General features: G+C 45.8%; 1 protein-coding gene across 1 annotated transcript in view; it reads right to left on the bottom strand.

Moving 5' to 3' along the window:
- EMILIN2 (elastin microfibril interfacer 2) overlaps nt 1–15,392 on the bottom strand; it is a 91,756-nt gene that overhangs the window by 28,568 nt on the left and 47,796 nt on the right. Inside the window, exons 3-4 of the mRNA XM_006891387.1 lie at nt 12,810–12,985; nt 8,634–10,553 (exon numbers count right to left, since the gene is read on the bottom strand). Coding sequence (XP_006891449.1) covers nt 8,634–10,553; nt 12,810–12,985 — 2,096 coding nt within the window. The remainder of the gene's footprint in view (nt 1–8,633; nt 10,554–12,809; nt 12,986–15,392) is intronic.

The following is a 15,392-nucleotide window of genomic DNA, read 5'->3' as shown; positions in this document are numbered from 1 at the left end:
CCTTGACGCTCTGCAGCAAGCGCTTCAGGTTCTCCTCAGTTTCAGCAAGCAGGGTTGTGTCATCTGCATATCGCAGATTGTTGATAGATCTTCCACCAGTCTTAACCCCACATTTCTCCTCATAGAGCCCAGCCTCCTGGATAATCTGCTCTGCATACAAGTTGAAAAGGTATGGAGACAGGACACATCACTGGCATACGCCCTTCCCAATTTTGAACCATGCAGTGTTTCCTTGCTCTGTTCTGATGACTGCCTTTTGGTCCCAGTAGAGGTTTCTCATTAGCATGATCAAGTGTTCTGGGATTCCCATTCTTCTCAGAGTCAGCCACAGTTTGTTAGGATCCACACAGTCAAACGCCTTTGCATAGTCAATGAAACACAATTCTTCTGCTTTCAGCTAAGATCCATCTAACATTAGCTACAAGAACCAAAATATTTACTGAGCCAAATGTTTTCTAGATCTTTTGGGTTGTTTTCTTTCTAGTGTACTTTCATTTTTTTTGTTTGAAGTAATAAATTTTACAGAAACTAGGAATCCGGCCTCTGGCTTCTTGAGGAGCGGCAGGTATGAGGGCTCCAGGCACTTGTAGTGTTCTTTTTGCCCCATATAGGGGTCAGCAGAGCGGACTTGCCAGATGAACTCGGGATCTGGGGCAAGGAATTTGCCAGCATTTGGGCGTACCAGGATGGTAAGACACTGAAGGGCCCTCAGGCCTGGGTCCTCAGTCCAGTCTTTCATTGTTTTTGTTCAGACATTCCTCTAAGTCATATAGTCCTGGTGTTTAAGTTGCCATACAGTGGTAACCTGTGGTTGCTGTGAGGCTGAAAACTGTGACACTGATGTGTCAAATGCGTTAATGGTTGGTTACCCAATGCAGACAGAGCGGGGTGGAGCTCCCCAATCAAAAAAAGCTTGGAAGCAGGAGTGGCATCCACTTCCATAACAGCTTGCCTCTCGAAACCCTATGAACCTGGAGAGAGGATGAAAGACACACAAGTGTTTAGGACTCTCCTTCATAGGGTCGCTATGACTTGACAGCACTTAACAACAACAACAACAGAATGGTTTTATGAAAATACAAGACTAAAACACATTATATTTTTCCTAAATAAAAAAACGGCAGGAGAAAAGACATTTTTGCTGCCCCAGTCTAAGGGAGAGGTCGGCAGTTCAAGCCATCAGCTGCTGCATGAGAGAAGGATGTAGAGGTCTGCTTCTTTAAAGCTTTACCTCTGGGGTAAGTTCTCCATCCTGCAGCTTCCCTCTGAGTCTCTGAGATGTAATCAACCCGCTTACAGGATCCGCTCCGTCAGAACACTCTGTGAACAAGGCACCCAGGGCGGGGTACCCACAGGATTCCAGGCAGGGTCTCCTTCCTACCCCCGCTACACACACACACACACACACACACACGTGTCCAAGGCTCTCACAGGCTTCTTCTGCTCCTCTTTGTTTAATGACAAAGGCCAGGTGTTAGGCGTGGCTCAGGACACTGCTATGTATGTGTAGTGATCTTTGTATCAATTCTTATCTTACATTTTATTGTAACTCAAAGAGTTAAGCATTCAACTACCAGCCAAACTTAACTCTCATTGCCACCTCATAGTTTCCCCTCCAGCAGATTTGCAGAGGCTGTTAATCACATGGGAGAGTGCCTTGAGGAGCGGCTGGTGGATACTAAATGCCAGAAAGTGTGTGTTCGCTGAGACCTAAAGAAGCAGCAGCTAGGGGGATGGGTTTGGGCAGGGAGAAAATTGCAACAATGAATGAATGGAAATCCAAAGTCTCTGTAAACGTTCATGAAAATGAATAATTTTTAAAAAAATTTTTTTTAAATCAGCAGCTCGCACCAGCCAACCCTTTTGAGGGACTTCTGGATAAACTGAGATATAACTCATTCTCATTTCTTCTTCTTCTCCTCCTCCTCCTCTTCCTCTTCCTCTTCCTCTTCCTCTTCTTCTTCTTCTTCTTCTTCTTCTTCTTCTTTTCTCTCTCTCTCCCCCCCTTCTCTCCTTCTCACTCTCCCTCTCCCTCCCTCTCTCCAGAAAACTCTGCTTCTGCAAACTGTGACTGTTTTTACTTAAAGATATGTCTTTGCAGATGTAATCAAGATAAAATGAGGTCATGGATGTGGACCCTCACCAACTGTGACTGGTGTCCTTTTAAGAAGAGACGCAAAGACAGACTCAGAGAGAGAATGCCATGTGACAACAGAGGTGGAGACTGGGTCAGCAAGGGGAGGAAGGCCAAACAGCTGAGAGGAAGGCATTGAACAGTCTCCCTAGAGCCTCAGACAGTGTGGTCCTGTTGACACCTTGGTTTCAGACTTCTAGCCTCAGATGGGGAGAAAAAGAAATCCTGGTTGTTTCAGCCCACCCAGCCAGTGTGTAGTAATGTTACAACAGTCCTAAATAGCTGCTAACACTTCATACAATTGCTGATTTACATCTCCAATTTTAGAATATTTTCATCACTCCTTTTACTCATTAGCAGTCATTTCTCATTTCCCCTGAATTTCTGAATAAAATTCTAGACAATCACTAATTTATTTTCTGTCTCGTTGTGGTTACATGCTATAGAGTTGCCTGTGACTCACAGTCACCCTATTTTTTTAAAAATTTTATTATTTTTTTGTGCATGTACCATCAAATCAGATCTGACTGGTACGGGAGGAAATGGTCCCTCCTTCTCCAGCAGAGCATCTGGTGGATTCGAACCATGCAGCTCTGGGATATAGTCACTCTATTTACATTGGCTTTGAACCCTGCTTTATCTTGAGCCAGTCTTATTGTCTCTGGCAAACCTAATCTCATTTCTCCAGTCACTGAGGGTCTTCCTCACCTGTGCTGTCCCTCCACCCTTCTAAGTGTGATGTCCCTCTCCAAGGACTAATCCCTCCTGGCTGCATGCCCAAAGTATGTGAGATGGAGCTTCAAAATCCTTGCCTCCAGAGAGCAAACTGTTTTCACCCTCTCCAGGACAGAGCTGTTTATTCCCCTGGCAGTCCATGGTATGTTCAACACTTTTCTCCAGCACCACAAGTCAAAGGCATAAATTGTTCTATCATCCTTAGTTACTGTCCAGCAGTCTGATGCACAGCAAGTGACTGTGAATACCATGGCCTGTATTGGGCACACCTTAGTCTCCAGACTGGCATCACTGCTCTTCAGTAGTTCAGAGAGGTCCCTGACAGCATACTTTCCCAATGCAGTGTGCCTTTTGATTTCTTGACTGCTGATGCCAAGATTGTTGACTGTGGAATCAAGCAAGCTGAAGTTGTTAACAATCTCAGTCTCTTCACCATCTATCATGAAGCTACCCACTGGCCCAGTGGTGAGAATCTTTGTTTTCTTGATGTTGAGCTTCAATCCTTATTGAAGACTACAGTCCTTGACCTTGGTTATATGATCTGCCTAATGCAAGTTGTTGATGGCTCTTCCTCCAATGCTGATGCCACATTCCTCCTTACAAAGTTTAATCTACATGTAGAAGAGCTCTGCCTCTATAGATTTGCCTGTTTTGGACATCTAATATAAACGAAAATACAATTTTAAAACACGCACAAAAAACCAATCGTATTGAGCAGTTCTACTCTGCACACATGGAGAGTCAGAATCAATTTGATAGCAACTAACAACTATATAAATAGTTACAAGAAACTGTGCGGCAGTCCCAAAGGCACACAATTCAAATCCACCATCTCCCACGCCCGGATGCTAAGAAGGCTCAGAGATGATGCTTGGCTTTTTGCTTTGTGGTTCCTTCGACTCAGTGTCAGTCCCTGTGAATCCTCAGAAGTCCATGCAGTCTCCATGCACAATGAGTTCATTCCAAAAGCATGAGTTCTGGAAACGCCCCCTCCTTAAAGGCCTTCGCCTCCAACTCCTACTGTGACAGAGAGCGAGAGTGAGCACAGGTTCTCTTCCATGCCTAAGAACTGCACATAAACCAGAAATAGCTGGTTCAATCTACTGTCATACAGCACGGTCCAGACATCATTCCCCACCAACAGCAACCATTACAAGGTCTTGTAATCTTCACTCAACATTCCAGAGATATAGGAGCTGAGTGGCCAGGAAGGGCAGGGTGAGGGTATAAATAGAGTGGAGTGACAAAGGACAGATCCCAGCCCTGCAGGGCCTGGGTGAACCCTCTGCCAAGTCAGCACCGTTACATCCAGGGCATTTCCCACCTTGCTGCCTGGACACACACTAGCGGCCTCCCAAGGCCAGCCCCTGCCCACCACAGCCCGACACGGCTGGATCTCACACTCCAGCTTTCTCCTCACAGGTTCTCTGTCTCAGCTGAGACCTGCTGACAGCATCCCGGAGGCTCATGTGAGGCCATGGATTCTCCACTCAGTCAGGAAAGGTCTGGGTCACTAGAGCAGAAACAAGTGCAAGAGGTGACAGAGAAGGGACGAAGGGGGAAAGTGACAGGAAAATGAGAAGAGGGAAGGTCAGGAATTATTTCATTCTGGGCACACAATCTGTTCTGGGCAGATCCTTGTGGACCAAACCCAGTTATTGAACTCTGGAGACCCAGAGAAATGGGGCTAGAGGGAAAGTCCCAATCTCTGTGACACCACACAGGTGTGCCCTCCTACTGTGGGGTCAAATAATGGGTGTCTCTTGGGTGGCTGTCCTTGGGTGGGCTTGAACCTCTCATTTTTTTAATCATCAGCCAAGCAAACACTTTTACACACATCCTGCAGCGAATCTGGCACATAGAAAGTGCCCCATAGACAATTTCTCTCCTGGTTCCCCTTCACGCCCTGCCAGCAACTGCTAAGGCTTTCTTAATTCTGACGCTACATAGGAATCCAAGGACAAGAAAATATCTTTCCTTCACTTATTATGTGTCAAGCCCCTGAGCAACAGCAACAAAACAATCTAACATCATTGAATATGCTAGACCACGAGCTTCGTAATTAACTTGCTGTGCATCACAGAGCTGGGCAATGACTAAGGATAACAGAAGAAGAATCAATGCCTTTAAGTTGTGGTGCTGGAGAAGAGTATTGAACATACCATGGACTGCTAAGGGAACAAACAGGTCTGTCCTAAGAGAGGGTTGAAGGCAGACTGCTCCTTGGAGACAAGGATTTTGAAGCTCCATCTGACATACTTTGAGCATGTTGCCAGAAGGGACCAGTCCTTGGAGAAGGACATCATGCTTCGAAGGGTAGAGGGACAGTGCAAGAGTGGAAGATTCTGAATAAGATGGATTGACTCAGTGACTGGAGTGTTTGGGGTAGGTGTGTTGAAGATAATAAAATTGGCTCAAGATAGAGCAGGGTACAGAGCTGTTGCTCAGTCCAAATTACTTGACAGCACATAATAACAACAAAGTCAAAGCATTAAAATCCTGCTCTTTCATTCACCCAAAACCACTTGTTGAGTGTGTGGTGCTGGTAAGCTTGCTGAGCTGTGCGCAACAAGGCTGTGAACAGTCACTGCCACTGAAGTGCCCTCATTTGGTCCCAACCATGTCTTAGAATCCTCGGGTGGTACAGACTGAAAGACTGGAGGTTAAGTCCACCTAGAAGTACCTTAGAATAAGGGGCTGTGATCTACTTCTGGAAAATTTGCCACTGAAAACCCCATTGAGACCACAAGCACAGTCGTGCTCTGGCACACGTGGGCTTCTCACGAGGCAGAATTGATTAAGGGTAACTGTCCCCAGTGTGTGCTTTCAGAAAGGAATATAACTACATTCTATCAGCTTTTATCAGAATCTTACGTCTCAGAGAATGCAATATGGTCCAGAGACGATGATGACACATCACACAATAACACAAACAGAAAGCGGTGCATGTAGAGAGCTGAATGAGTATGCATGTGTGAGACCCCCCCCAGACAGAAGAGGGGACAGCACTGCCCACAGCCACAAGCTGTTAGGACAAAACTCTGACCCTCAACTCTACTCTAATACAATTGTATTTTCCCCCCCAATCCATCTGCAGTGAAGGATCAGAGTTCCTTTTTTTAGTTTCAATCTGTTGCCTAATAAAACCCTAATCCACTGCCTTTGAATTGATTCCAATCCATGACAACCTGATGGACAGAGCAGAACCTCTTACTGGGGTTTCCAAGCCTATAAACGGTTATGGCAGCAGATTGTCATACCTTTCTTCCATGGAGCAGCTGGAAGGTTCGAACTGCCACCCTTTCGGTTAGCAGCCAAGTGTTTTAACCACTGTGCCACCATGGCTCCTTCGTCATCCACTACTTTTGCAGCAGATGCAAACCCTGTGCTTGGATGTTGCTGCCACAGCTGTTGTTGTTAGGCACCATCAGGTCATCTCGGATGCAAACTTTTGCTCTGTCCACCTGCAGCCACTACAGCCTTTGATTTCCAAGCCCTCACCGGATCACACTCTCCACCTTCTTTTTTCTTCCATGTCTCCTCAGGCTCTTGTTCATTCTCTCTACCTAACCTTCCTCCCTTCCCATTTCACCTCTGCCAGTTCAATATTGAAACTATTTGGACATAGAAAGTCAATTCCAGCTCATGGCGATCCTGTGTGTGTCAGGGTTGAAGCAAGTGTGGATGGGTTTCTGGAAGTAGATCAAAGGGACTTTATATGAGGTATCTCTGAGTGGACTTGAATCATAACCTGTGGGTTACCAGTTGAACACATGAACCGTTTGTACACTCTGTGACTCCCAAATTATTGTAAAGATTTCTAAATGCTCACCCGCAATGCCAGTGTTCGCCATCATGAGAACATGAAACAGCCCAAATGTCCAACCACCTCCAAATGGATGGATAAACTGTGGTGCATTCACAGAATGGACACTATGCAGCACGCAGGAGCAACAATTAAAAAAAAATACTAAAATCGCCTGTGACTTCATTCATAGCCACTGGTGAGAGTCAGCGCCCAGAGCCATCAGGGGCTTTAAGCTCGTTGCCCACTGCTGTGGTATGGACAGCTGAAACCCAGGCCCCGACAGGCCCCTGGGGGGGGGAACCCCAGACTCTATTTCATGCTCTGCTGGAGAAGGAGGGGCAGTCTCCTGTACCAGTCAGATCCAATTTGACGGTACACACACACACACACACACACACACTTTTTCTTCTTCTTTTTTAAAAAAAAGACTACTTCAACCATCGTGGCCCTCTGCCCAGGGCGGGCTGCCCTCGGCCCCCAGCTCGGGGCGAGCCGTCGCGGCCCTCTGCCTGGGGCGAGCCATCACGGCCCTCTGCCCGGGGCAAGCCATCATGGCCTTCTGCCTGGGGCGGGCTGCGCTTGGCCCCCGGCTTGGGGCGAACTGTCGCGGCCCTCAGGGTGAGCTCCTCAGTCCCCAGATTGTGCCATCTGACCCTGGGGTGGGGAAGGAGAAGAAAAAAAAAAAAAAGAAAGCCTAGGGTATCCAGAGAATGTTACCTAGGCCACCTTCTGCCACCCTCCCCCCACTCCAGTAAACCTGAAAGCAACACCCTCAAAGCCCTTCTATTTGTAACTCACAAGTTTGTTCTCTCTAGGTTTGCTCCCTTTCCTATAGGTAACCTTAACTCTGAGTTTTACTCCATAATTGACCCTGAACCCAGTGCCAGTGACAAAAAGGAAATACAACTGACAGCTAAGGAAGCAAAGGAGGATGGAGCCTCTGAGTTCAACCAGCTATCCGCACTGGACCCACCTGGGAAAACACTTTGCAGTCCAGAGGGGAGCAAATGACAGGAAAATATCTTCTAACAGAGCAAGAAGGCAAGCAGCTGTAACCCAAGACCACCAGTAAGGTGATAACGCGTCCTCCCTTCCCCCCTTTATATCTACGCCCCTGTTCAGCATGAAGAAGCCAGAGAGTCGGCATCCAATTCCCAAATCAATAAGACAGTTGGTTTAATTACTATTGGAAAATGCTTGTCATTCCTCTGTAGCATCTGGTCCCCACTGGACCCTCATCATTTCCTTCACCTGCTCCCCCCACCGACCAAACTGTGCAGCTCTGCAACTGCATCCTGGCCCATCCTCACCCTTCTGCCCCCAACCCTCACCTCGTTGTACCCCCAATATGTTTTTCCCAATAAAAAAATACTACATAACTTGGGAGACGCTGGAGAGCATTATGCTGAGTGAACTAACACAGTCTCATAAGGACAAATACTGCATAAGACCATTATTGTAAAAATAGAAGGATAACTAGTAAAACACATATAGGAACTCAAGGGGGGCAGACAGGTGGGAGGGGAGGGGTGAGAATAGATAGGGGTGAAACCACAAGGTTGCACAGTTTAGTGGGTGCAAGGAGGGGCAAGGAAAGGGGAAGGAAGGATCCAGGTGAAAAGGCAGGGTAGTGATGGGCAAGATCCAATGATGATTGATTTTACGAAACATGATGCATGGGAATGACCATATGAAACACAGTGTGAATGAAGAATAGGGTGAAAAACAATGTATATTAAACTTTGTAAGCAGATCAATAATAATAATAATTTAAAAAGTCAGATTTACCTCACTGCTACCCAGCAACAACTCACAAGCTGACACAATCTCTGGACCGCATGCACCTTGAGTAGCGCTGATGGAGATTAGTAAATCCCACAACCTTTGCAAACTCTTACAGAAACTGTCACATGTGACAACCAAATACAAGAGAAGCAACTGTAAAGGTCAACTTACTTGATGATGGTTGAAATCTGACCAGATCTTGCAAGTCAGTAGAAATCTGGAAAACATGGCTGTAGAACTGCTGGACAGAATGCTTCAGGACAGAAATGTCCCTGGAATGGGAGCGCAGGGTCCCGTTCATCTGGCGGACGCAGCTCCACAGGCTGCTCACATGCTTGTTGAGCCCCTCCTTGATCCTGTGAAGACTTCCCGAGATGGAATCCAGCTTGCTGCACGTCCTCTCCATCTGTTCCACTCTGCCCTCAACTGTGGAGACCTCCGTCTGGACACCTTGTGTACTTTCTCTACAAGCATCCAGCCCAGTAAGGACCTCCATCTGCAGCCTCTGAAATCTCTCCTCCAGCTGGCTGCAGCAATGAACTGTGGGATCCTGGGGAGAGGGGAGAGCACCTGTCCTTTCTTCCTCATCTCCTTCAGCAAATCTGTCCCCTGCAGCATTCTGACCTTGTCTGCAATCGCGCATCTCGTTCTGAAGAACATTCACTTCACTTTCTGTATGATTTAGTTGCGAATAAAGGAAATAAAAGTCCTGTTGAAGTTTCTGGATGCTCCGCTCCGTCTCTTGAAACGTCCTATGCACTGTGTCATTGAGAAATTTCAAAAGCCTCGCACTGTCATCCATGGTGTAGTCACCCCCATCTGGCAAAGCACCGTCTAACCCATGATGTTCTCCTTGGAAGTTCTGCAGGCAAATATCCTCCACGACTTGGATTTTATCCTTCAGATGGTTTAATTCTGTCAAGACCTGTGAATTCTCTGACCCCAGCAAGCCTGGTAGGGCTGAGCCTGAAGGAATGAATTCAGCATCAGTGTTATTAGAGATCTCCAGAAGAGTGCTTCCCAGGCGGTCTTCCAGAGACTGAATTTTCTGGTCAAGGAGTTGCTTCAACTCATTTACCTCTCCATTAATGGCCCCCCTAAGTGTTTCCTCAATATAAAAGCAATGCTCTTCCGCATTCTTCTCGGTCACATTGATCCTTGCATCCAGCTCATTCCATCTGGCATCAAAGTCCACTTCCGGTTCGGGAACTATGAGGCGGTCAAACTCATTGTCCAGCCGCCCGTTCAGCATCCTGGTGGCTTCAGCAACTCTTTCAATCTTCTGGTCTAATGTCTTGATCTGTTGGCTGACGTCATCCTTCTTCTCACGGTCACAGCAGTCTGTCTGGGCTGAAGGCTTCGGCAGCTGCGCTCGCAGGTCATTCATTTCTTTCCTCAGGTTTGCTTCCTTCTCTCCAATGAGCTCTATCACCCCCAGGTAGCTGCTGCCATAGTCATCACACTGCTGCTGCAGACCAACCAGCTTGTACTCACAAGAGTTCTTCAGGTCGGCCAGCTTCCTGTCCATCCCTTCCATGAGCTCCTCTCTCAGGGCATCGATCTTACTGTCCACGTAGGCTTGGTAGAGCTCGTTGGTGGTCATGGTCACCGTGGGTCCCTGGGCGGCCTCCTGGAGCTGTTTGAGCTGCCCTTCGTAACCCTTCACTTTCCCGTCCAGCTCTTCCAGCTTGTCACTTTTGGTCTTCAGCACATCCTTGACTTGGGCCAACTCAGACTTGATGTCCTTCATGCCAGGCTCCTTGCTGATGCCAGGGGACTGGGGCGCTTCTGCGTCGCTAGCAACAGCACCGTCAGGCGTTGGCTGGGGGTGCAGGTTGTTAAGCCATGGTACTGGCACTTTGCCGCCATCATCCTGGACGGCATGTTTTAAGTTTTCGCTCCCTCCTGCGAGAGAAGACTGGAGGTCAAGAACTGTCCTGGTGAGCCGAAGAACCTTCTCCTCAAGCACCTGGATCTTCTTTTCCTGAAGCTCTTGGGGCCCCTGTTTGGGATCAGCAGCCCGACTTGGTTCTGATGCACGAGTTGGTGCCAAAGTCCTCTTGGGTCCCGGGATTTGGTTTGGTTCATTATCTGTTATTTAAAAAAAAAAAAAAGAAGAAAAAAAAAGAGTTGGACATTGGCTTAACATTCTCTGTCTTTAGACAGGTTCTGCAAAGACAGTAAACAGAGCACTTGGGGACTACATTGAAACTTTCACTTACAGACCCATCAGCTAACTGCCAGCAAGCTATTAGCGTGGAAGAGTGTGGGTTTTGGAGTCAAGCAGGCCTACACTTTCATTCCAGCTCTGCTGATTACTGTCTAGTCTTGTGCAAGTTTATAAACTTTTGTGAACTACAATCCTCTCATCCATCTTCCCTCTTTGAGCATGCTCTGGTGGCCTAGTGGCAAGAAGCTGCACTGCAATCCCAAAGGGACATAGTTTGAGGCCACCAGCGGCTCCACAGGAGAAGGAAGGGCAATCTCCTCAGCTATGGGTCGGTTCGACTCTATGGTAAACAACAACGTCTTCCCCCTTGAGGGCTGTTAAGGGACTGTGTACATAACATATAATACATAATGGAGAGCCAGTGAGTCCTTTCAGCCCCAAAGAAAATATCCTTTATCTGCTTTATCATGTGAACACATCACTTCCCACATTAGTGAGATGCAGCCACATCCTAATGGTTGACTGGACACTTAAAACCACAAGATGCCAATTTAGCAAGATCCACCCATGAACTGTTGGATAATATGATATCACATGAGCACCAAAGTTATCTCAAAGCAACTCTTGGTTGATATTGTTGACTTCTATATCTTAAAAGAGCCATAGACATTGTCTAGCTGTGTTATGCTGTTGGGGAAATGAAAAGAAAAAGAGAGATAAGAGCAACTGACTTTATTATTATCTCTCAAAATGAAAAAGTCAGCTAGGCATGTACAGAAGATAAATTTATTAAGTAAAAGAACATAATTAATTTTTTATAATCTTACTTTAAGAAATAAGTTATAAAAAGCTCAGATGAAGATGGTGGTTGCACATTATTTCATTTAGAAAATACAAAAATTCATTTTGTTTTGAAGCTGGGTATTAAACTGGAATAGGTCTCACATCCCTGAGGATGGGGTAGTTGTGCTCTGACCTGGATGTTCCTTATTGTTTCTTTAGAATCTTAATTGGTGTGTTGTTTTGTTTTGTTTTTTAAATATCCTGAGAGATTAAACAGTAGCTTTGTTAAAAAAATAGAGATAAATAGATTTTTTAAAAGACTGCCAAATCTTGCTGCAATAGGAGTTTCACAAGCAAAGCAGACCCTTGAATATAGAGTACAGGAAATATTGGTTAGAGGTTAGCATTGTCAAGTCTACCAACTGTAAGGAGTTGGAAAACATCAAACACAAACTAGATTACAATTAAACAACCTGCATAAACATACACTGACAAACTCTGGAAGTAAATTTACAATGTTGTGTTTTTGTTGATTCTTCAATGCTTTCCCACCCTCCTCCTCTGCTGCATAGGATCATCACAATAGCTATTATTTACTAAAGTCATTTTAGTCAGAAAACCAAGAATAGGATTTGATTCAGATGTCCAGACACATCCTGTCTGCTGCAGAGAACCATGGGGTACATTCTATCTCCATACTGCAAAAAACAATCTATCTTGAGATGGCAGATGAAGAAAACAAGTGTTAATGGCAAAGGCCACAAAAACAAGTGATGGAAGAATGGAGGACCGTCACAGACTCAGGGAAATGCTTCCCTCTGACACCAAGGAAGACCATAAGTTGCTGTAACTTTTTCAAAGGACAATTTGGAATATATACCAAAGCTCTGTGGGTGAAGGGTGGGCAGTCTCCTCCCGTGCAATTAACTGCCTTTGAAAACCCGGCGGAGGGTCGATAGGTCTGTTCCAACTCAACGGCAAACAACAACAACCAAAGTTCTCAGAATCCCACTAGATTACACTTCTAAGAATTTATTCTAGTAAATAATCAAGATAGTACACTTATAAACTATAAAACATTTAAAAGGAAAGATGTTTATAAGAATATTATTTTTAAGTAATAATATTGTTTTTTACATTCTTAATAGCACATTTAATACATTTTTAATAGTTAAAAGCTACACAGAACCCAAGTGGTCAAGAACAGGGGCTGTTTCAACTACAACACATTCAAATAGCCAAATTCTCTGAAGTCATTAAGGGATATTGAGGAATATTTCCTGACACAGAACCTCTGGGTTAGTAGTGAGTACAGTACCTGCATGTACCACTCAGAGGCTCCATGGCTAGTCCATGGCCTACACCTAGTAAGACAGAAACACAGAGTTAGTCACCTGTGGCTTTCTTTAAATTGTTTCGAGGCTGAGCAGGTGTAGGGTGAGGGGTCTTCCTGGAATTCCTGGGACCTTCTTGGCAATCTCCTCCTCTGAACCCCGGGCAGCATCTCCATTCCATCTGTGTCACTGTTTTGTACTTAGTGACATATCTTGGTCTGAAGTTCACACGATACCTGTTGAAAAAAAGGACAGTGTTGACTCTGACTGCTGTTTAAAGCACTCTGACCCTCCTAGGGCTGGACTTGAAGAAGGATTCAGGTTGAGCAGGGCCCACACAGCTCTCTCCAAGAAGGTGGGGATTAATGGGACCTTCAGTCACACTTGCCTCTTTAGTTCAGGAAACTCTGATCAGCTTCAGGAAAGTGAAGACTCAATACAGGGCAAAGGCCTCTGTCCTCATCTTTCAGATGCCCCTGCATCTGACTTCCCACCCTTGAACACAGAGGAACCAGACTGCTGAGAAAAATTACTCTACTAGTCCCCTTTAGAGAGCCCTGGTGGCTGCCCTGTCAACCCAAATGCATATTGTTCACATCCCTCCTCTCCTCTGAGGGAGAAAGAAGGGCAATCTCCTCCAGTACAATTTACTGCCTCTGGAAGCCTTCTGGAGGGTCAGTTATGAGTCTGTTTCGACCAGATGGTACATAACAATAACAACAGCCCCATTTGGTATATTGTTGTTGTTGTGTGCTGTGAAGTCAGAACTGAATCATACAGACATTTATCTTACTGCAAGAGAATATTTTTAAAAGAAAATTTGCTAACTATAATTATTTCTAACTGCCCAGGTCAGTAACTTTAATCACACCCACCACATTGTGCAACCATCACCACTGTATACATGAACATTTTCAAGCTTCCAAACAGAGCTTTTGTTTTGCCAACAAACTTCCCCACATTTCACTGCCTTGCAGGACTCCTCCAGGTATGACCCAGGGCTGCTTGGCTTGAGTCGTATTTTAAAGGCAAATGTTCCTGGTGTCCTGACTTCCTACAACATCCACCTGTTCTCCTCTATGTGTCCATTCTCTAACATCTCTGCTTGGAAACCCTGGGAGATTGCATCCTGCACTGTTTGCTTACAGATCTGCAACTGTGCCCTGGCTCATGCTGCTAACATTAGGAATAAGAAGTCAATGAAAAATAAAGCAACCCATTTAAAAAGCATATTCTAGGAGCTTGCCTGCTAGTGAAAGACACTGACATTGAGCAAGGGATACAGGATAGAAGAAACATTTGGGAACATGGTGGTTCCACATTTCAAGCTTTGCCCTCTGCACCCCTTCATTTGTATATTTTTTGTTAGAACTGTAACTGCAGTAAAGGGACGGATGTTGGTTTTATCTTGGAACACTTTAAGGGCCAGAAATCAGAAATGGTCCAATTAGAGCAGTTTGTGTATGTGCCAACTGAAGCGATGGAAAAAGAGAACATAATATGTAAGGCCCAGCCATAAGAATCGCCCTACTTTCCAGAACATTCTTGGAGTTCTTCCTTGTCTCTGTAAATGTTGAAAACCATGATAAGGCTTTTTTTTTTCTGTTTATTTGAGTGAAGGTTTAGAAACCATATTGGTTCCTCATACAATTCATAAATATTTTGTTTTATACCATTAATTGCCACTGATTAATAGATATTAATTACAATGTCAGCACTATAACAGGGTCTTGAAAACACTTGTTGTCATTATAGATCATCAATTAAAATGTGCATTTCTGTTCACCAAGGAATAAAAATATTTGTGGAAACAAAAAATTGCACATTTCCTGCTGCACAGTCCCACCACCGACCAAGAACGGAGGCGAGGCACAAGCTGCTCCAGGTGCGGGCTGGTCTGCGGGTGGTGGGGACACATCTGAGAGCCCAAGGCTGCATAGTCACAGACATGTCTCTCAAGCTGGGGAGAGCTCAGAGCGGCCCCCATGTACAAGCCAGGCCTCCAAACCACCCTCTCCAGAGCTGCTGCACTTTCTCTTCGTTTCTAGCACCAGCGCTACAGCTGGCCTTCATTTGGTGTCAATTCCCAGAGAGAAATGGGTTTGGTATCCTCACTTCCTTAGGGTCAGAGCATGGGTCACCGTGGTGCAGACTAGCAGCTGTGAGGTCCTGTGCTGTGGGGCAGGGCGGGGGTCCACAGGAGGGCGGGCTGTGCCCCTGTGCCTCCACCTAAACACCAATCCGTGGAAGGTGAAATTCAGTGGCACATGAAATTCAGTGGCACTTGTAAGCAAAACAGCAAAGACAAATGGGTTGAGCAGGGGACATTTTCCCAAGGGTGAAAACAACACACAAAATCTGCAATGCGAAGGCCTCACCTGCATGACATGTGTGTCCCCTCTAGAACTCTAAGAGGACCTGCTGACCGTCCACATCTATCAGGTGACCTGAATTCATTGCCCCTTCACAGTCAGCACTGCAGCTCCTGCTGGGGGGCAGCTTTTCTCAAGCTGAGCTGTGCATCACAATCACTACCTACTTGCCCCCAGAGAACTGAGCGTGGCGACTACACGTGTCAGAGCAGAACTGGGCCCCATGGGCTTTCAGCGGCTCACCTTCTGGGAGCAGATCATCAGGCCTTTC

This window comes from Elephantulus edwardii, unplaced genomic scaffold, assembly GCF_000299155.1.
Source record: "Elephantulus edwardii isolate Elephantulus edwardi_28Jun2011 unplaced genomic scaffold, EleEdw1.0 scaffold00097, whole genome shotgun sequence".
NCBI lineage: Eukaryota > Metazoa > Chordata > Mammalia > Macroscelidea > Macroscelididae > Elephantulus > Elephantulus edwardii.
The sequence above is the reverse complement of the archived record's forward strand: the minus strand, read 5'-3'. Positions and strand labels throughout refer to the sequence as shown.